At 32.5% G+C, this 22,340-nt stretch overlaps 3 protein-coding genes and 1 long non-coding RNA gene across 8 annotated transcripts; 1 reads left to right on the top strand and 3 right to left on the bottom strand.

Moving 5' to 3' along the window:
• Positions 1-495: 495 nt before the first annotated feature.
• Positions 496-1,675, bottom strand: LOC138349095 (uncharacterized). Its single transcript, XR_011221627.1, has 3 exons — positions 1,535-1,675; positions 1,364-1,462; positions 496-1,265 (listed from the first exon to the last, which is right to left on the bottom strand). It is a non-coding gene; the product is annotated as an uncharacterized lncRNA (long non-coding RNA).
• LOC101255729 (probable inactive leucine-rich repeat receptor-like protein kinase At3g03770) lies at positions 1,099-5,649 on the top strand. Of its 2 annotated transcripts, none has more exons than XM_010322458.4 (7): positions 1,099-2,437; positions 2,578-2,711; positions 3,882-4,122; positions 4,214-4,419; positions 4,522-4,559; positions 4,685-4,796; positions 5,140-5,649. In XM_010322458.4, the coding sequence occupies exons 1-7, from the start codon at positions 1,099-1,101 to the stop codon at positions 5,395-5,397; spliced, it is 2,328 nt and encodes a 775-aa protein (XP_010320760.1). In that variant the 3' UTR covers positions 5,398-5,649. The 2 variants fall into 2 exon arrangements, with proteins under 2 accessions (XP_010320760.1, XP_019070532.1); XM_019214987.3 differs by having other exon boundaries at positions 5,146-5,649.
• Positions 5,650-5,807: 158 nt separating this feature from the next.
• LOC101244804 (histone-lysine N-methyltransferase SUVR3) lies at positions 5,808-11,171 on the bottom strand. 4 transcript variants are annotated; one of them, XR_011221622.1, is made up of 4 exons: positions 10,542-11,165; positions 8,562-8,959; positions 6,373-6,965; positions 5,808-6,204 (listed from the first exon to the last, which is right to left on the bottom strand). XR_011221622.1 is itself a non-coding variant. In XM_010322449.4 (3 exons), exons 1-2 carry the CDS (start codon positions 11,137-11,139, stop codon positions 8,571-8,573), a joined length of 987 nt encoding a protein of 328 aa, XP_010320751.1. In that variant the 5' UTR covers positions 11,140-11,171; the 3' UTR covers positions 5,808-6,965; positions 8,562-8,570. The 4 variants fall into 4 exon arrangements, 2 of the variants coding, with proteins under 2 accessions (XP_010320751.1, XP_004229289.1); XR_741345.4 differs by having other exon boundaries at positions 6,373-6,968; XM_010322449.4 differs by having other exon boundaries at positions 5,808-6,965; positions 10,542-11,171.
• A 336-nt stretch (positions 11,172-11,507) lies between these two features.
• On the bottom strand, positions 11,508-21,546 carry LOC101255428 (nucleotide pyrophosphatase/phosphodiesterase-like). Its single transcript, XM_004229115.5, has 13 exons — positions 21,174-21,546; positions 19,891-19,978; positions 16,989-17,258; positions 15,834-15,942; positions 15,618-15,732; positions 15,351-15,483; positions 14,322-14,509; positions 13,586-13,772; positions 13,415-13,482; positions 13,103-13,199; positions 11,989-12,177; positions 11,817-11,897; positions 11,508-11,738 (listed from the first exon to the last, which is right to left on the bottom strand). The coding sequence occupies exons 1-13, from the start codon at positions 21,509-21,511 to the stop codon at positions 11,682-11,684; spliced, it is 1,920 nt and encodes a 639-aa protein (XP_004229163.2). The 5' UTR covers positions 21,512-21,546; the 3' UTR covers positions 11,508-11,681.
• Positions 21,547-22,340: the final 794 nt, after the last annotated feature.

Consider the following 22,340-nt stretch of genomic DNA (forward strand, 5'->3'; position numbering starts at 1 on the left):
AATTTTTTTTTATAACCGCGCGAAACGTGCATAATTTCACTAATGGATAAATAAGTGAATTGGAGTATAAAAAGCAGGTTATGGTTCCTATGGGCACGTAATGAAAAGCACTAAAGAAGAATAAAGGAGTTATCTTCAGCATCTTCTTTTTGTTTATTGCTAAACTTTAACTCTTTTTTTGCCCTTTATCTTTTGGACAAAACTTAGGAATTATTTAATCTAATATACAACTATCATTTAGAAAACACACACCATGGTATGTCATATTAAGCTTTGGAAAGCAATGTCAGAAGCCATAATTTTCATTAAGGGGTTCAAAAGTATAAAGAAATAAACACACAAAGAAACATAAGGAAATTCAACACCTACTATATATACTTCAAAATAATTTTAATCATGTATAGATGGTGAAATTCTCCGCCAAAGGGATAAGGATGAAACCCTCGGTCCTACCTAGCTCCGTGGAAAGATCATTTAACTAATTTAAGTGGAGTGTTGAACAGCAATTGGATGTTTTAGTTTCCATGTTTGGAGTTCCATTTTACATATAGATATAGTAAAGAAAAAGAGTGAAAATTGAAATGTAGTTCTACATTTTGCCTCAATACTTACAAAAATAATGAAAAGAAAGTTACATTAAAGTGTCCAAGAGAGGATGGCTTCTAACCAACTTTGTCTGAATTATACAACTGACAATTATTTTGCTGCTTTCATATCTTTAGACAAGATTCAGGATGTTTCCCCTTCTTAAAGCTATCAATACTTTATTCCTCACAAAAATAAAACTAAGGTACATAAATTTAACTTAATTGTTCATTATTTGAAATATAGATTAGTTGGTGTAAATTTTCTGTGATGAGAGAAGTTGATGTTGTCTTGAAGTCTCTCAAAGTTCTTTTATGAACCAGGTAAAGCCTCCATAGCTATCATGAGCTTTCAAGAATATATACTCCGTTAACGAGTGAAATGAATTGATTTTATGATAATATTGCATAGTGTAATGTTATTGAATAACTAAGTTTGAACAGTGCTGCAATTGCAGGTGTTCTCAGGAAAAAAATCATTTATCATAAGAGTTGTTGAGCCAGTATTGTGGTGATGGGAAAAGAAATGGGAGTTGAAAAGCTTCTGGTTTTGTTTTTGGTACTAATCTCAATAAGATATTCAGAGCAATTGCAATCATCTCAAGTGCAAACTCTTTTGAGAATTCAACATCTTTTGAACTATCCAACAGCTTTGAGTAGTTGGAATAATGAGACAGATTTCTGTAAGATTGAGCCAAGTTCAACTGTTACTGTTGTGTGCTACGACGAAAACATAACTCAGTTGCATATAATAGGGAGAAAGGGGACTTCCCCATTACCTAGAAAGTTCTCCATTCGTTCATTTGTCAACGCGCTTGCCAAGCTTCCTAGCTTGAAAGTCCTTAGATTAGTTTCTCTTGGTTTATGGGGGCCATTGCCTGAAAAACTTTCGAGAGTTTCAGCTCTCGAGATACTTGACTTGAGTTCAAATTACTTTCACAGTGGCATACCTGAAGCAGTTTCATCCTTGACGGACCTCCAAACTTTAGTGTTAGATGGAAATAGGTTGACTGGCAGAATTCCAGATGGCCTTGGTTCACTTTCAGTTTTGGCAGTTTTGAGTTTGAAGAGCAATTCACTAGATGGACATTTGCCAGATACACTGCGTGATTTGTATAATCTTCGTGTACTTTCACTTTCGAAGAATAATTTTAGTGGTGATGTACCTGATCTAAGCAGTTTACAAAATCTTCAAGTTTTAGAATTAGAGGACAACTCTTTTGGTCCAAAGTTTCCTCAAACTGGAAGTAAAATAGAAAGCATTGCACTGAGAAATAACAAATTTACTGCAAACATACCAGACAAAGTTCAGTCCTATTATCAGCTTGAGCATTTTGATATTTCTTCCAACAACTTTATGGGGCCATTTCCTCCGTCGTTGCTATCTTTGTCATCCATCACTTATCTGAATGTTGCAGGAAACAAATTAACAGGAATGCTCTTTGAAGATAATCCATGTAACACAGCATTAGATTTTGTTGATCTGTCTGGTAATCTGTTGACAGGATCATTACCTAGTTGCCTTCTGTCTAGTTCTAGGAACAGGATTGTGCATTTTTCAAATAACTGCTTAGCAACCGGAGATGATACTCAACATCCATTTTCATTTTGCCGGAATGAGGCTTTGGCTGTTGGTGTCTTACCTCAACATCAAAGACAAAAACATGCTTCTAAAGTGATTCTTGCCTTGATCATATGTGGTAGCATCACCGGTGGAGTCATACTCGTATGCCTGACCATCTTGATTGCCAAATCTTTTCTTGCAAAGAAGGCTTCTGCCCAAAATACGCCAACCAGATTTATTTCAGAAGATGCATCATCTTCATATACCTCCAAGTTATTCACAGATCCAAGTAAGGTTCCTGTCTTCTTTCGCTATGTCTGCCTATATTCTTTGCATTCTTATACTCGCTCTCTGCTTCCTAGATGCATCAAGGAAACTGAAGGTGAGGGCTTTATAACTAACTTGATACCTATGTATTTATTGTATAAGGATTCATTACTCAAGCAATGAAGCTAGGAGCACTTAACCTTCCATCTTATAGAATATTCTCTCTAGAAGAACTTGAGGCCGCAACGAACAACTTTGATACAACAACTTTTATGGGTGAAATTCCTAATGGCCAGGTATGGTATATGAACTCTATTGTTCTTTACTGCTATATCATTGAGGTCTTTGGGTGTTATACTTTTGCCATATTAGTAATGTCGCTCACGTGGCAGATTTGGAAGTGAGTTTCAAGTATTTGGGGTCAATAATCCATGGAAATGGAGAGATTGATGACGATGTTACACATTATATTGGAATATCGGAATGAGGTGGATGAAACGGAAGCTTGCATCTAGAGTCTTGTGGGATAATAATGTGCCACCAAGTCTAAAGGCAAGTTTTTTAAAGTGGTAGTCAGACCAACTATGTTGTATGGGGCGGAGTGTTGGCCGGTCAAGAACTCGCATGTCTAGAAGATGAGAGTAGCGGAAATGAAAATGTTGAGATGAATGTGTGAACTTATTAGGAGAAATATGATCAGGAATGAAGCTATTCGGTACAACGTGGGAGTGGCCTCCATGATGGACAAGATGAAGTTGGCAATATTGAGATGGTTCGGGCAAGTGAAGAGGAGCTGCACATATGTCCCATTGAGGAGGTGCGAGAGGTTGGCTATAGTGGGTATTAGGAGTGATAGAGGTAGGTCGAAGAAGTTTTGGAGAGAGTTGCTTAGATATGACATGACTTACATGCAGCTCACCGAGGATATGACCCTAGATAGGAAGATATGGAGGTCGAGGGTTAGTAGGTCAGAATGTTTCTAGTTTCCCTTTTTAGTATTGCTATCTATTATTACCCTTCTACGATCTTATTTTTCGATATCAGTTTTACTGGTTTTCTCCTTTGCTTCAGTTATCATATTAATTTTTGTTACTACTAATCCTTTCTTCATTTTGTATCAGCATGACTTCTTCGACTATGTTTGCTTTACACACATGTTTTCTATATGTTTTACTTGAGCCAAGTATGTATCGGGAACAACCTCTTTACCTTCACAAAGGAAGGGGTAAGGCTGCATACACTCCACCCCACCCTCCCCAGATCCCACTTGGGATCATACTGAGTTTGTATCGGTATGGGCGTTATAGTAGAGAGGTGGTGTTGGACTTGTAATAGTAATGCCATCTGTTTGTTCTCTATCATTTTGGCACAAAAGGATGAGTGTGACTCTTGAAGAGTAAACCTATTAATATTACCAGCTGTTCTCGAGGACTAAGGCTCACAAACGTTTTCTGTTTGTGATTCAGATGTACAGAGGACAGATGAGAGATGGTTCCTATGTTACGATTAGATGCCAGATAATGAAAAGAAGCAACACTAGGCAAAATTTTATGCATCACATAGAATTGATATCTAAGCTCAGACATCAGCATTTGGTCAGTTCTCTTGGACACTGCTTTCAGTTTTACTCGGATGATTCAAGTGTCAGTAGAATTTTTCTCGTCTTTGAATACGTACCTAATGGGACCCTAAGAAGATGGACTTCTGGTAATTACTTGACAAGCAGATATAAACCCCTTCCTATTGTTGGATGTAAATGTGCTTCAGTAATTTGATGTTCTCTGCTTCTTATTTGCAGATAAACATGCTAGACGGAAACTAACCTGGACACAACGTATAGCAGCTGCTACAGGGGTAGCAAAGGGCCTGCAATTCTTGCATAATGGAATTATCCCTGGCCTCTTTTCGAATAATTTGAAGATAACCGATATTTTGCTGGACCAGAACCTTGTCGCCAAAATTAGCAGCTATAATCTGCCTGTTCTGACGGAGAATATCGGAAAGGTGTGACTACCAACCTATCAAAGTTCATGTCATTCTTTTGTACTCACACCAGCAAAAGTAGTTCATGTATATGCCACAGTACTAACTTATGCATATTTGCAGGAATACTGTCAAACTATTCCAGTTGGTTATAACCAGAGGTGTGTACAAATTATTATAAATCATTCTATGACATGCATTTTCACTCAAACTCAGAAAATATTGTACTCTTGAGTGATTCTGAAGCATGGACATACTTTAATTCTTACCTACAACTGATTTATAGGGAAAAATATGAAGAGAAGTTGGATGTGTATGACTTTGGAGTTATACTATTGGAAATCATTACAGGGAGACCGATAAAAACCAAAAATGACATCCTACTTCTACGAAATCAGGTACTACACACACACACTTATCATCTGCCTAGTTTTCATTACCTTTGTATAGCTCTGAGAAATATGAAGTGAATAAGCTCAGAGCGTGTACATGGAAAATGAAAAAACTTCAGATGGAGCTGTGAACATTTGAATACTGCAATAAGATGCACATCCAGAAAACTACAGAGGTTAAAATGTACTCATCATTCGTTTCTTCTAGATGCAAAAACTGTAGAGTTATCTATCAAAACTCAAATAAAAAGTAATGTTAGGTAGTTATTGGTGCCTATTCATGATTCTGAGGTATTACTTATATTACTTATCTTTAGAGTTAATTTCTTCTTGTTATTTGATGTACTAGTTGCAGGTAAGCATGACTGGCAATGGAGTGAATGTGGTTGATCTAGCAATAAGAAGAAGTTCATGTTCGAGTGAATCATTGAGGACGATGATAGAGATGTGCTGCAGGTGTTTGTATGAGGATCCAGTGGACAGGCCATCGATGGAGGATTTGCTATGGAATCTGCAGTTTGCAGCTCAAGTTCAGGACGATTATCATAGTAGTGATGCCTCTCCAATTTCACCTATACAACGTTCAGGCCAACTTGTCATTCAATAGAGACCATGCCAATTACTAGCAACTAAGCATCTTTTAACTATTTTTGGACTCTAAAGTAGCTTGGCATTTGGACAAATAGATGTTAAGTTAAAGTATGAAAAAAGGAATATTTGATTTTGAATGTTGTTTGGCAGTCATAGGTTTATCCTACATTTGTCTCTACTTGTTCTATTTTGGGTGGTTCAAATTACAATGTGTCCCCTGCATATGAAGGGGGTTCCCTCCGATCTATTTTACTTGTCATGTTTTTTATTTTTATGCACGCATCCTGAACCATCTATTTTTAGTAAAAACGACAAGCAAAATGGACCAGATGCAGTAGTGATTGTCTGTTGAATCAACTCAATACATGCAGCTACCATATTCCAGATTTTCTTAACGGCTTTCTCCACTTTCTTGAGACACTAGGCTTCATAAAAGTCTTTGACTTTGTAAGGTATAGCACATTGCTGTCCAGATAATGTTAAAAGACATATACCAAATATTTGCTGCAACTGGACACTGAATGAAGAGGTGGGGGATAGATTCTAAACTGGAATTGACACATGTGGTTATCTATTGACTAACTGGATTTTATATACTGCTGAGGTTGTCTTGTGTCAAGCATGCTCATTTTAAGACTGTCCAGCTGAAGCGCATCATCTTTGTAGGGAGTCTAGTTCTCCAGATCAGCTTCCAAGGCCATCAATGAATCATTGTCTTACTGGAGCACATAAGGGCTTTGGCTGACTTGACTGATTATGACCCTTCTCTTGAGCAACCCCACTTCAGCCTGTCTGCTGCATTGTGATTGTTCACTGTTAAATGCTGCAAAGAGTACAGGAGTGTCATTAAGTCATCAACTTCCTCATCTTGAAGATGTCTCCTCAAAAGAGGGCTCAGGGTGTTCTCTCTATTCTATGCAATACTGGAGTTTTGATTGGCTGTAATAAGGAAAATATATGGGAAGGTTTGGTTTAGAGGTGAGTTCCCTACCCATATTGGATGAGAAATCCTGCCATATGGCTCAACTCTTCCTTTGCCATGAGGTATTGTGACTAGATTGGATATCCAGCTAAGAGTGACTTCCATTTTTTGCTGTGATGACATCTTTGCATAGCCTGGGATCTTCCAAATTACATCTCCAGTGCTATTTCATTAACATGCCTTTATTGTGGACTGCCAGATCCTTCACTCCCAGTCCACCCAATGGTTTAGGAAGTGTGACTTTAGGCCATTTCACTAGATGGAATTTGCGGCAAGACTGTTACCCTCCCATAGGAAGGTACTCCTGAGTCTAACTGATTTTGGAATTTGGCTGATATAAAAAGAGTGACATGAAATCGGTTGGTATGCTGTTCAGGACACCATTCATAAGGACCAATCTGCCTCTTAAGGGAGATAGGCCTTGCCAAGAGGCTAGCCTCTTTTCAAACTTTTGTTTCACACTATTACAGATCTCAGCTAGCATATTCAGTTCCGATACTTCATTCATATGGTAGATGATACATTTGACATATTGATGCGAAGACCAGGCATAGCCTCAAATAGCATAAGTGTGAGGTTTAGGTATAGGACTGGTGATTCCTCTGCTGCACATAAAATAAGATTGTCATGAGCAAAAGGAGATAAACAGAGACAATTGTACCAACATTCACAGTAAAGCCATCAATCCATTGTAGTTGTTTTGCCTTTACCAGCATCAAGCTAAGCCCTTCCATTGCCAAAATAAATAGGAAAGAGGAGAGGGGGTCTCCCTGCCTGATCCCTCTACTTGGAGAGAAAAATCCAACTGGACTTCTGTTGATTAGGGTGGAATTCTTGACATTTTTATCCCTCATCTAAACACTAGTATTTTTATACTACTTTTCTTCTTAAATTAACCACTCAATACACTGAGATACTCATAACCGACAACAATGACAGTATGGAACTCATGAAAAACAACAATTATTGCCAATTCAAACAGAGATCCCCAAAGAAGATACACAAATTTACAGAAAAATCTTTATAGGCGACAACCATTAGTATGATAATTTATAATTAGTTGCTTAGAGGTCTAGCTCTTACGGAATCCTTCTTAGAAGATGGTTGCATAAATTAGGTGTTTCTTCTTTAGGTGCTAGTATTTGTGTGAAATTTGAAATTTCTATTAATAAACTTAAAAGCTTTACATAGTTGTTACATACTTTGGGATTAATTTTTTTATGAAAAAAAAAGTCATCGCTAACTATAGCCAGCACTAAAAAAAATTATATTTAACAGACTATCAAACTACATGTCTTTCTTTTTATAAGTACTAATAATATTTTAATAAAAAAAATTTCTACAAGTCTTCTCTATTTATCTTTATAGTTTCGTACTTAATTACTTTATAATTTTGAATTTTAAGTTTATTAAAAATTATTCATTAGCCATTGCCAGCTCTAAAAAGCTAGCCGTTTAAGTTTGGAGTTCATTGAATCTGTTTCGATTTACTAAATTTCTGTATTCTTGTATCACACTATCGTCTTTTATAATTTTTAGTGCTTAAATATTAAATTAGTTACAAAAAATAAATCCTAATAAAGGGCCACCGACCCCACCTGTCTGTCCGCTTAGCTTAGTGGAATGGGATAGACCGAGGTCCCACCATCCCCCTCCTCCTCCCCCCCCCCCCCAAAAAAAAATACAATCCCGTTAGATAGCCGGAGATGGAACCAAGTGTGATCTAAGCTGCATCTTTCGTCAATTTAATCAGTAAACTATTTTACTCACTTAATATTCCTTGATCTCAGCTACACGTTTTTGTATATCCTCAATCAATTTATGTAATATCTATTGTCAGAACACATTATAAAATTTGATCTTCTCCTTTTCTTTTGCTTCAAGCATCTGATTTTTGATAACCCATTAATCCAGACTAGCACCATAGAAAGCCTACTATATTTAGTGTTTCGTACCGAAGAAGACTCCCTTATTAGGACTCAGACCCGAGACTTATTTTAAAGAGTGAAGGAACCTTTCACATTCCACCACAACCCCTCCCTTCAATGGTCGCTTCAATCTTTTCTAGATTACAACATTTTACGCTCAAAGCCATGTTCTCTGTAGCTGAACTTGACAGTGGCATGCATTGACCTCATTTTTTTAAATACAAGCTGAAGAATAAAGGTACCACAACGTTTAAAGCAACAAAATCTTACCTTACTACATCATGTGTGCTCTGCTGGAAGGATTCCAGAACAACAAGCACTACTGCAAAAGCATTGAGAGCCTGTAGAGTTTACTGTAGTGTCCCCGTAACTGAAAGCGAGCTCTTCATTTTCCAAAATGACCCTGGAAGAGAAAAAGCAGACTCTGGGTAGCAGAGCTCCAGAATTTCGCACTATCAATGTAGAAAGGTTACCACCATCACAGGAATGGTTAATGAAGCGGGCAATATTGCCGATTCTGGTAGCATCAATGTTGATCCTCATACACGCATTTCCAGATGGAAGGTGCTCCTTCACAACCAGGAGTGCAGGTGAAAAGTGGCCACTCTTCGTACGTTTGTCATATAGCCACTGGCGATTTCTTGCTTCCTCAGTGGTCAAAAGTTCTCCTTCGAAAAGAAAAAGAAATCACAATCCAAAAAAGGAACCAGTTTGTCAAAAGGAATCATTATAAGTACACATCAGCACAAAAAGAACAAGAAAGTAGATAACTTTGTCCACGTCGACAATTTTCAAGTCTTGAGAAGTTTGAGAAAATTCATATATACTGTGTTTACTGATTAGTGAAATGCCAAGATAACTTCACCAATTTCAACAATTATTGTGGACACCACTCTCAAGAGAATAGTCAATTTAGCTTTATTTAGATGATTAAAAAATGGGGAAAGGCTCAAATATGCTGCCGAACTTTGAGAAAAGGCTCATCTATGTCATCCGTTAAAAGTTTGGCTCATCTATGTCATTTTCGTTAGAGAAAAAGCTCATCCATGCCATTATTTGTTAACTGAAATGGCATAAATGAGCCAAACTTTTAACAGATGACATAGATGAGCCTTTTCTCAAAGTTCGATGGCATATTTTAGTCTCAAAGTATTGATCCCTACTGTTTGTACAGTACTTCACTGAAACTTTGAACTGCACTCTTAATTCACGTTGATGAACCATCTAATCTTTTCACAGAACCTAAAGAATGAGGCCTTATCTGCTGACTTTAAACTTCAACATTTAAGAGTCAGAAGGCCTTTATATACACTTCAACCTCCGTTAAGTGCAAACAAATGAGACATTAATATCTATGCCTAATAAAAGTATATCACATAAATGGGATGGAGGAGTATATCCCCTTGAAGGAAAAAACCACATTTAGTTTCCTCAGTTGTGCACCTTAAGCAACATATGGCCAGAAGCGTGAGAATATTTGGTTTTTATTGGTGTCACATTTTTTACTTTATTCGCCTATTTCTTTATATCACAAAAAGTCTTGATTGTTTCTTGGCCAAATGCTGGTCAATATAAGTTAAAATCAATTATGCATCAAGCCCAAATAGTCAGAGTTGTCTACATGAATCCTTTGTGTTCACACCGCTTGTTTTGGCTCCATTTCATTCCAATATGGATAATTTCTCTTCTCTTCCTCTGTGTGAATCAGGTGTCTAAAACCAAAAGTTCTCAATGTCTCATACATATCCCTCTACTGAAATACAACTCTAGAAGAAGACTGTAACCAAACACCAAAACTAATGTACTAACAACTAAATCTCAATAACTAATCCAAAAAAAAAAAAAAAGAATCTTAATAGCAGCTAGTCTCTGCATAGATCATTTGTCATTATCATATTCAAATACAAATGGTTTCATCGGTATGTCTAGTATTTCACCAACTCTTTCAGTGATGCTTTTTATTGGTCAGTAATTTACCCTGAGATCAGAATCAATCTCAAACCTCATGTTGGTTAAACTTTCTTCCGACGAGACAACAAGATTGAAATAAGTTCAACACATTCTCCTCCCATTTGAGCATTAAATGGCAACTTTTATCGAGTCGTCAATCTTCTATCCACATAATAAGCAATTGAAGAAGCATATTGCAGTATCTACAATCTAAAACATTGTAATAAATGATATAAATAGGAGTTCAAATGAGCTCATTGTTGAACATATTCCCATCGAACAACAACATCAAAAGTTTACCTGTATACTCGCATATGAATTTCCCTTTTGGAATGAATTCAGCAGCACACAAGCTCCAGCCTTTTCTCCTATCCTTCACAACCTTCAGCTTCACTGAAATTCCTTTCTGAGTTAACCTATTACCACACTCCAACCCGCAACCGCAACTTGGCCCGCATTCTCGGGTCGGCAACTCAGAAAAATCCACACATGCGCAATTAGAACCGGAGTCCAAGTCGCAACTCTCACAATCGCACCCATAAGCACCCTCCACCCGAACTAGAAACGGGTCCGGCTTAACCCGACCCGATCCACCTCCCCATGGGATGGTTGGAAAGGTGGGTAAGGTCTGAACAGGAGAATAGATGAAATTGGCGTAAAGTTCGGAATCGACGGAGTTGAAGAAAGGAATAGGGTAATTCTCCAAGTTTCTAGAAGCATCGGAGATTCGTGTTGAAGTAATAGCCTTGGAAACTACATGTAACACGTTGCAGGTTGCTGAAACGGAGGCTAGACCGGCCGGCTCTAAGTATGGCAAGACAAGATGAGCCACCCGGCAAAATATTCCGGCGCCGTTGTCGTCTTTTTCCGATTCGCCGGTTCTCTGTTGTTTGTTCATTGTTGCCACTCAAATATTTTGATGATTCAGCTACGTCAAAATTTATTATATTTATAGCTTAATTAATATTTTTTAATTATATAAATATGATTTTTTTTTTAATTTATAGTATTTTTCATATAGTTTTAGAATATCTAATTCTTTTATTTAAAATATCAAATTAATGTGATCAAATTTACCTTTAAAAATTAGTTAAATTGACTTTCGATAAGTACTACATGATAAATAATTCTGAACGGTGGCAGCATATAGGTTTGTGAGTGCCTAGTCGCCATGTTATATTATATGTTTCACATTACGTACTTTTTCTAATCAATCTCATATAATTTATAGTAAAAAATAAATATAGATATATTAGACATCGAAAATTAACAAAGAAATACCTTTGCTATAAAAACAAATTATTTGAGACATTGTTGCTTCTATAAGAGATAAAAATACAATCTCTTTTTGTACTATACTATAAATTTAAACGACTTTCCCTATAATTTGTATTACACAATTTGCTATGCTAGTGTATAGTTTCTCTTTTCATCTTTTGCTCAGCTTTTTATGATTTTAAAATTGTCTTCCAACTTTCTTGTATTTGCATTCACATACTACAAAAATAGAAAAAGAAAAAATTAAGATAATTTTAAGATATGTATAACAAAAAAAAATATGTTTATAACACTCACCTCAGTAGTTAATGAATTTCTTGTTGCATGAACTCGCACATATCCAAATTCAACTTTTCTTACTAAACTCCATTCATCAGCCTGTGTATATCACAAGTATATAACTTTACTGTTACAGTGAATAAAGTACGATTTTTATTTTAAACGAATCGAGGTAGAATTAATTAATTACCTGAGAAGGGAATTGGTCCAAGTTAAACCCAGCCATTCCAATAACAGCATGAACAGGTGCACTATAATTGGAATTATCATAAGTATCAATTCCACTTGCATCTTTAGTAGGCATTGCTTTACATTCCTTTTGATATACTGCACAAGTCCTCTCATAATTGTGTACATGTCCAAATAATGCTAGATCAACCTGGCACGTTTTTCCACGTAACGTATTAATTGACGATCTGATAAAAATGATAATTGTTTTTGAGATTCTCGATATCTAGTGTAGCTTCATATTATCGAGGATATAACTCTAGATAAGAAGGAAGGTCGATATCAGGGTAGAGGGTTAGTAGAGGTACACAATGTGTTGTCTTGCGTTCAATAAGTTTAGGCTTATAAGTGCATGATGTAGCACTAGTCGAACCCTTGTAGTTCTTGTTATATGGAGTTTATATATTGTATTCGGTATTTTTGTTGTTGTTATCACATCTTTCTTTATTGTAGACTTTATACTTTAATTTTTCTTATTAATTGTTATATTTTCCTCGTTATTTTCTTCGTTTACTTAGGTTTGATACACTAGAGCCGAATGTCTTTTGAAAACAGTCTTTACCTCAACGAGATAGTGATAAAATCTGTGTACACTCTGTAGTAAACTCGAATCCAACGATAACTCTTTAAGTCATTTCTCAACTATATTAATTAGGCTAAAGATTAATTAAAAATTTCATCAACTACATGCAATAACTAAAATGCAAAAGCCCACACAGAATTACAGAAATATTAAAAGTAAGAACTAGGATCGACTAAAGGAGTTAGAGAAAGCAGGATGAGAGATATAGACTTTACCTAAGCATTATACTAATATGTATAAACCTATTTTGCTCTCACAATCTCTATTTATCAATCGAAATTCCACACATAGCTACTTAATCCGGTGTATGTTGGGCTGCTTTGCCAATGCTGGTCTAGGTCATTCATTACACACTCTATGTATCCTCCTTAGACCCCACTGAGTGAGATTTCACTAGGTATACTATCGTTATTGTACTCGTAATCTGGCTTGATCGACCCAATCATTATAGTGTATATATAACTCGACTCCATATAAAGCAATTAGAGCTTACCTTGTTTGCCAATAGTAATGGCTCAACAGCTTCGACAAAATCATCATCAACGTTTTGAAGAATTCCACCAGTGACAGAAGAATACATAGGTCGATGCCTATGAAGAAATCAACATATTATTATTATTATTATTATTAAAAAAAAAGGGAAAAATAAATAGTACTATGTAATTAATTAATTTAATATTATTTCAAAATTGTTGTAACATTTTCTCATCTAGACATTCCACTATTTCACTTGATATAGTCGATTTCAATTTGTCTGAAATTGATGCAATGACTAACATATTACCACATATTATAATTCACTTACCCCATAAAAATTAACCACGGTGTTCTTGTTCGATCAACTGAAGCCATGTCATTCTTCATCCATTCATACTGTTCGATCAAATAAATACATATGACGTGAACTTAGTAACTTTTATGCAGACTGTGTATATGTAGTACGAAATCGACTTATAAAATATATGTATATATATACCTGCTCTGAATTTTGAGACCAATCATGTTCAGTTGAAATAACAGTGAAGTGAACACTTCCTTGTTCAATAGAGTACCATGGTTTGTCTTTAGCTTGTGTTGGCATTTGAAAATAAGTTTCATAAGGTACACCACATTCTCCACCTGAATCTGGTGTTCCATATACTGATCCTGTACCTATATAGTCCCTGAATATAATTTTTCACATTCAAAATTATACGTAGAGGTGTATCCAGGATTTTGAGACGATGGGTGCAACGTTATAAAACTGTTGATCTATGAAATGAAATTTGATCGGTTTGACATTTAGGTTTTTACTACTGAAAAAACCGTTCTCAGAGAAGTGTTATCTAATTTTAGAGAAAAAAAGAAAGAAAAACAACTAACTTGCGTAAAGAGGTGTACCCAGTCATAATCACATTATGTGATGATACTTCAAGTGTGGGTACACATATCTATATTTCAATATTTTTAAAAAAAATAATATAACACTACTATATATGATATCAGAAAGGGACCATGGGTTCACTTGAATCCAGTAACCCTCTCAAATTCGCCCTTTTAACTTTGTAATTTAGAACGTATAATATACCCTTCATTATCTAAAAAAAAGAGTGTATTTATCTTTTTCGTTAACAGACTAGATTAAAAAAACTTGAGGTGATTCTCAAGTTAATAGGTATTTATATCGAGTGATCATACGTTTGAAATTAATTTCAGTACGTAACAAAATATACCTTTCATGATTTCCGATAGCGGTCATGTATGAAATACGAGAGGCAATTGGAGTGATTAGATGTAGAAAATAATCCCATTCTACTAGAAATCCAGTAGCATAACTTATATCACCAATGTGGAATATAGAATCAACATTTCCAGATGATACTTCATCAACCATAGCTTTCACCACTGATAATGATCCTGGCTAAAAATTCACATATAATATGCACAATAATTAATGAAATTTGAATCAAAACTTGATGTGTTAAATGATATATGTATGTTTCATACGGAAAAGAAAACATTTTGTGAAAAATATTTTTATATCATGTTCAGTTTAACTAGGAAAATATTTTTCATTCCTTCAATACAAGGGATAAAATAAATATTCATCGACGTCTTTCTTTTTTATTAAGCTAATCTTTTTTTATGTCACTTCCATAGAAGGCAGAGGTGGAATCAGAATCTTCAATAAGGGGTGCAAAATCTAAAGAAATAGACACACGAAGTATAGTCGGAGGTGGTTCGATATGTATTATATATATATACACTTAAAAAAATATTTTAACCATGTAAAAATAATATAATTTTTCGTTGAAGGAGGTTCGGATGAACCGACTCCGCTACTGACTGAAGGTCGGATATGTGCAACTTATACCATCATCAGACAGATTAATTACCAGTAGTTTCATGCCACCCAACATCTTGCATGAGACGTAGTAAGAAAATCTCTTATTTTCTTAAAAAATATATATTATTTTTATGAAAAATATTTAAACCATGTAAAAGTAATATAATTTTCCTTCGAAGGAGTGAACCGACTCCGCTACTGACTGAAGGTCGAATATGTGCAACTTATACCATCATCAGATAGATTAATTACCAGTAGTTTCATGCCACCCAACATCTTGCATGAGACGTAGTAAGAAAATCTCTTACTTTCTTAATAAATATATATTATTTTTCATGAAAAATATTTTTCTTCTTACCGAGCATCTCCATTATTAATTAAAGGACTTAATAAAAATATTAATTAGTGTAATTACCTGAATATAATGTTCTGCAGAAGGATCTCTAGGAGCTTTTCCCATATCACCATATGCCAAAAATCTAACCTCATTTGTTCCACCAGCTGGTGGTGTTTTGAAGGTAATTCTTTCACTCCAACCACTTGAATCACTATATTAATTGAGTAATTAGAAAGAAAGAAAAAAACATATCGTCGTTATAAAAACGTAGAATCATTTAAACTTTCAGATAAGATAATAACGCGACTTAATAATATATGTAACATATTGTCTAATGATATATACCTTCCATATGTGTAGTAGTTTGTGGTTGATGGATTAAGGCCAGTCATTACTGCTGAATGAATGAAGCCAGGATCATGCCATCCAAAGTCCTTAGCTGGACTTTTTAATATAGAACCTAATTAAAAAGATTAACAAAATGGTTATGATCTTAATTAATTTTTTATTATTATTAAAATGGTTATATTATTAATTAAGTATGGTTTTATGATAACTTACTGCACATGTCCTTTTGGGTAAAGGTAGAAACTTGTGATGTTTGAGATTTTCCATATCCATATTGTAGTTGTTGAGGTGTTTCATCTCCACTAACCCATGTTACTCTCATCTAAATATAGGGCCACAAAAAAATAATTAATGATCAATATGGTATAAGTAACGCGAAACTCAGACTCCATTTATGAAATTATACGTTGTTGTATGGTATTAACACGAACCAAGGAATTAAAATAAGAAAAATAAACTATTCTAGTTAGACTATATTCTAAATGGTACTTCATCTGTTCCTTTTTACTTGTCAAATTTTGACTTGACACACCTATTAAGTAAAACAACATTTAATATAGTGAGTTTACCGTTTTACTTAACAAATTGATAGGGTCTCACATATATTAACTTACTACAAATTTCAAATTAACTCAATGTTAATAAATATTTGAGGGTATAATTGGAGGAAAATGGTTCTTTTTTGATTTGTCAAAAATCACAAGTAAAAAAGAAAAATCAAACTAAGAAATATTTGACAAGTAGATAGAAACAGAAAAAGTAATAATATTTTATTAATTAATTCTATTAATCGTTCTCAATCTAAGGAAGAAACATTTACAAATAAGAGTTCCCTATAGTCACATTATTTATTCTTTCATACATACATGCTCCTTTAATAAGAAATGAAAAGATTTTTCGAACTTCTAACTTAAAACGTGTCATTATAATGTAACATGAACCTATTTAACTACACATACAACTTAAACAAGAAATGAGTTGATTTTTCGAACTTCTGACTTAAAACATGTTATGATAACGTAACGTGAACCTATTTAACTAGACATACAACTTTAACAAGAAATGAAAAGATTTTTCAAACTTCTGACTTAAAACATGTCATGATAACATAATGTGAACCTATTTAACTAGACATACAACTTTAACAAGAAATGAAAAGATTTTTCAAACTTCTAACTTAAAACATGTCATTATAACGTAACATGAACCTATTTTAACTACACATACAACTTTAACAAGAAATGAAAAGATTTTTCAAAAATCTGACTTTAAACATGTCATTATAATGTAATGAAAGTGAATAGTAACATTTTTTAATATTTATACGACTAATAAAGGAAAGAGTGTTACGTAAAGAGATGTACTTACAGATGTTGCAGTGGAGTCAATGCTAGAGAGATGTCCATATAAAGGTTGTTTAGGATTAGTGAAGGTTAAATTGTTGTTTGATCTTTTGAGGATACAAGGAGTTGCAAATCCACCAGCAAATAACACAAACTCAATATCTGTCCTAAAATTAACAACATGAAATGAGAGTGAAGCACTACATGTTCTCACTTCACAAATTCCCTTTACATGTTTCTTGCATTCTTTCTTCTTGCAATTTAGATAGCCTGGATCTTTGCTTAAATATTGTGCCTGCATGCATGCATTCATAATATAATAATAATCAATATCGTCTCGTCCAACAGGGTAAAGTGTAAGCAGATCTTATGAGCAGTGGCGGAGCCACCTTACATAATAATATAATAATAATCATCTTTATGAGCAGTGGCGGAGCCACCTTACAATGAGGGGGTTTACCCGAACCCCTTACGTAGAACTATATGATTTATACATGGTTAGAATAAGTTTTTAGGTACATATAGTAAATGCCGAAATCCCTTTGTATACTTCGTGTGTCTATATTTTTAGATTTTGAACCCTCTTATTGAAAATCCTTACTCCACCACTATTTATAAGGATATATAGAAAGGAGTTGTTTTCGATAGATCAACGGATCAATATAATTTCCAACGTAATGGTTAAAATATATAAATAATATAAAATTATACGTATACTAAATTATTATTTATATATGGTTAATATAAATATAAATAATATAATATTATTGTATAATTTTTCCGTTGAAGAAGATTCGACTGAACCTCGACTACGAGATGGCTCCCCGATGGACCCCCTCGGCAAAAAATTACATTGTATATTTAAGATATTTTAAAGAATTTTTTGTGTTTATATATTGATTTTGAACATCCTGAATATAAGATTAGAGGCTGACTTAGTAATTTAGAGGTTCAAATCACTACACGCTTTCTTTTCGAACCCCGCTAATGAAAATTTTGGATCCGCTCCTGGCCCCGCCCCTCCCTCAATATTTAGTACTCCCTCCGTTTCAAAAAAGGATGACCTATTTTGACTTGGAATGAAGTTTAAGAAAAGACAGAAGACTTTTTAATATTGTGGTTCTAAATTAAAGTTATGTCAAATATACTTTAATCTTGTGGTCTCAAACATGTCACGGGAAAATTTAAAGTTAAAGTGTTGCCAAAAAAAAGAATGGAGTCATTCTTTTTTAAACAGACTAAAAAGGAAATAGAGATATTTTTTCAAACCAGAGTGGAGTATTATATTTTCTCAAATGGATGTTGTCATTGGTAACGTAATGTTTCATGAATCACAAATGTAAAAACAATAATTCTAAAAAAAAAAAAGTTCTACCAAATCAATCATGTAAAGATAAAAAAAAAGTAGCAGTCAATTTGAACATGATAATATAGCTAGACGGTGCCAAATAAAAAATCGGCACAAAGTGTTAAATGCTGAAAGCAAACAATTAGAAAGCTTTGAAGTTTCAACCAATCAATATGAAAATAAAATAAAATGTGGAGTCTAACTAAATATTGAAGTTTCAATCAATCAATATTTTATTTTATTTAATTAATTAATTTTATAAATTTCATAAACAACAAAGAGATTTTAATTCTTAGTAACATAATGTGAATGAAGTTACCATAAAGTTAGTTAAGGAGGCAGTATTGCATGACTTATTTCAATGTAGTACACTTTATATATATATATATACACATACATACGCACACTGCGATAGGATTCAGTAAAATAAGTCGTATGTATATGCATAAAACATTTCAAAAGAAAGTCTCGATATATTTTGTGCGTTAGTTTTTTATAGTAAAAAAAGATATTTTACTATAAAATTGGAGTAAAATATGTATTAAATTTTTTAATTAAAACGAAAGAAGTATATCTACGACAAAACATTGATTGTGCCCAAATAATTAATTTCTTATTATAAAAATATTATATGATATAACAAGTTTGTGGTCAAGAAAATAAGTAGATACGAATGTACATGTTAAATGGGGAAGAAACAGTTAGAATTAAATAATGGGCCATCACTAGTGATGTGTATGAAGTGGACAAAGTGGATCAGAGGAATTTACTCGGATAATAAGTATATTTTTTATTTTTAATTTTTGATTTTAAGTGCTGTTAAAAGGTAGAAAACATTTTGGGTGATCAATTTTTTAAAAAAAAATTAAAAAAATTCAAATTATATAAAGTTAGTTAAGGAAGTGGCATTGCATGACTTATTTCAAATTTTCAATATATTAGTTTATATCATGGTCGATTAGGTTATTTACACTAATTGTGTTACCAAATGATAGATTTATTAAAGATTGACGCCTTTTTAAGAGATATATAATAAATGTGATAAGAGATATAATAAAATTATAATCAGTTTAAATTTTGATCAATTATTAATCCGAAACTCTACATTAAGAATAATATTCAATTATTTTTTATTTAATCTTTTTCTCTCCGACTCTGATAATCTTTTTTCTAGTTTCTTAATATACTTTCAACAATTATTATTCAAATAAGGTACCACTTAAAAGTTGAATTATAATTTTATTTTTATTTTTTGTTAGAATATATGTGACGTACCAAGTTAATTACTTGTGCACACAAATACCCACACTTGGGTGCATTTTTTTTTAATAAGAATATATAGCCATCACTTTTAGTTTTCTATTATCCTAAACAAATTTTTAATTAGCTTAAGAGTTATTTATTTTTATTAAAATAGCCATCGAAGTACAATAAACATGGTATTATATTTGTAAACAATTTTTCTTATAATGTTAATTGTGTATTTACTTTATTTTTGAACGATTCATTTTTTAAAAATTAATAAAATTTTATAAATAACTACAGATACGATTTATCGTCGAGATTAAAGAGAACTAACCTTGACTGGATAATGGCAAAGGAGTGGAAGTTCAGAGAGATCACCAGTCTGTTGATATTGTAAGGCATTTAAGGGGCAACTTGAGGAGCTGAAATATGAGATATTATAATAAAAAAATAAAGTTAATAAATATTTTAAATGAATAAAAAGTAAATGTAATAATATTGTATCATTTCTTCCATTATTCACATGCTTCCTATGTGCTTTTTTTTTTTTTTCTCTTTATTAATAATTAAAAAGACCAAAATAATTACTTTCTCTGTTTCAAAAAGGATGGTCTGGTTTAATTTAGAACGGAGTTTAAAAAAGAAAGACCATTTTTTAATATTGTGGTTCTAAATGAAAGTTACGTCAAATGTATCAAAATGCCCTTTAATTATGTGGTCTCAAATATAACACGTAGAAAATTACAATTAAAATATTACCAAAAAAGAAAAAAAAATTATTTTTAAACAGACTAAAAAAAATAGAGACAGATGGAGCAGTATACTTTCTATTCCACTTGGTTAAGTATACTTTAAGAAAAAGTTATGTCTTTTTTCCACCATGTATTCTTATCATTTTTTTTTTATATTTCTAATTTGTAGATAATGGTTTAATAATGACCCACCAAAAAAGGAAAAGAAAAAAAGGTTATGAATCTCAAATAATCAAATCCCATTGCACTTTAAAGATATTTTTGGGGAAAAAAAACAAATAATCATAAATAGAAGATAAATAAGAGAAAATGTTTCAATAATTAAAAAAAAAAACTAAGAAGAAGACTAAAAAGACATGCATTCGAATATTTTTCCTCGATATTCGAATAATTAAAACATCCCATAATAAAACTCGATTGAAACAAATAATAAAACTCATAATCAAATCGAAACAAATAGTAAAACTCATAATCAATAACACTTCCATGTAAATAATTTATGAAAATTAAAATAAATAGTAAAACTCATAATCAATAAAATTTACTTGTAAAAATTAATAAAAATTGAAACAAATAGTAAAAACTCATAACCAATAGTATCATTCACATACAAGAAATTTATGAAACTTGAAATAAATAGTAAAACTCATAATCGATAAAATTTACATATAAAAATCTATGAAAATAAAACTCATAATCAATAACATTTACATCTAAAAATTAACAAACATTGAAACAAATAGTAAAAATTCATAATCAATAGTAAAAAAAAATTAAAATAAATAGTCAAAAACTTGAATCTTTTGAATCAACGTCTAGTCATTATATAATATATAAACTGTCAGCGTACATAAATTAAACTTACTCAGAATACGAAGGCGAGATCATGCCAACCCAATCTCCTTTTGAAGGAACCAAAACTCCAGAAATATGAACAGTAACAAAAGATTCATCAGAAAGGGTTGAATTTGAGGCTGTAATTATACTCAAATACGGGTTTGGGTCGGGGCATTGGGTTAAAATTCTTCGATTCAATATTCGAAATTCGGATATAGCAGTATGGTTAATAAATTCAGAAGTTGAATTTATAACTATATTTGATAAAGAATAATTTGAAGAAGAAAAAGAATGACAAGTGAAGAAAATTATGAAAAATAAAATTGATAATAAAAATTTGAAATAATTAGAGAAAGAAGAAGCCATGGGAGAGAATATTAATGAGGGGGGCTTATTAAATGAAAAAAAAATAATGAAATGGATGGATATTTATAGGTGTCATGTTTTTTTTTTCTAAAAATAAAAAATAATTTTTTTCCTTTTTTAATGAGTTTGTGACTTTTGAGTTGACTGTTTTAATATAGTTTTAGATTTTTTACATGGTAAGATAAATAGTGTGTTTAATTCATATTTTTATTTAAGAAAGTCAATTGGAAAAAAAAAATGCTTATTTTAGAGATTTGGAAACACTAATTGCTATATTTAGTTTTTCTAAAAAAAAAAGCTTATTATAGTTATTCTTTTAAAAAAAAATTTTTTAAAAGTTTGATCAAACAGTTTATTAATTGACATAAAGTAAATAGATTATTTTTCATAACAAGTATGATACATTTTTGTCTCAAAATAAGTATCAGTTCTAGAAATTTAAGATAAAGATAGTACTAGTTGTTTTTAGTCATATCCTTATATTAAAAGATATAACAGAGTGATAAGTAATTTTTTATTATTAATTAAAAAATTTAAATTTAAATTTTAAATATAAAATAGATTATTATTAAAAAGTATTTTATAACAAGATCGAACGCAAATACCTGAAATTGGGTGGAAACAAACTTTCATAAAACCAAACGTTGATTTTTTTGTGTTTCCACTTATATTTGTGGAATAAAACTTAAAAACTTTAATGTTAGCTTCATGCTCACCACTTTTATTTTTGCATTTTAAAGAATATTAAAGTTTAATATTATTGTTCACTATTTTTATTTGATATGTTTTTATGCACTCAAAATATATATTAATTAGTTTCATATACTTC

This window comes from Solanum lycopersicum, chromosome 1, assembly GCF_036512215.1.
Source record: "Solanum lycopersicum chromosome 1, SLM_r2.1".
Lineage (NCBI taxonomy): Eukaryota > Viridiplantae > Streptophyta > Magnoliopsida > Solanales > Solanaceae > Solanum > Solanum lycopersicum.

Excerpts from the sequence above, each read along its gene's own strand:
- LOC101255729 (XM_010322458.4), top strand. The coding sequence starts at position 1,099 with ATGGGAAAAGAAATGGGAGTTGAAAAGCTTCTGGTTTTGTTTTTGGTA. Across the intron at positions 2,712-3,881 it reads GTGAAATTCCTAATGGCCAG|ATGTACAGAGGACAGATGAG; the intron begins GTATGGTATATG and ends TTTGTGATTCAG. Across the intron at positions 4,797-5,139 it reads TCCTACTTCTACGAAATCAG|TTGCAGGTAAGCATGACTGG; the intron begins GTACTACACACA and ends TTGATGTACTAG.
- LOC101244804 (XM_010322449.4), bottom strand. The coding sequence starts at position 11,139 with ATGAACAAACAACAGAGAACCGGCGAATCGGAAAAAGACGACAACGGC. Across the intron at positions 8,960-10,541 it reads ATTCATATGCGAGTATACAG|GAGAACTTTTGACCACTGAG; the intron begins GTAAACTTTTGA and ends TTCTTTTCGAAG.
- LOC101255428 (XM_004229115.5), bottom strand. The coding sequence starts at position 21,511 with ATGGCTTCTTCTTTCTCTAATTATTTCAAATTTTTATTATCAATTTTA. Across the intron at positions 17,259-19,890 it reads TTTGCCATTATCCAGTCAAG|GCACAATATTTAAGCAAAGA; the intron begins GTTAGTTCTCTT and ends GCATGCATGCAG. Across the intron at positions 11,739-11,816 it reads GAAATTCATTAACTACTGAG|TATGTGAATGCAAATACAAG; the intron begins GTGAGTGTTATA and ends CTATTTTTGTAG.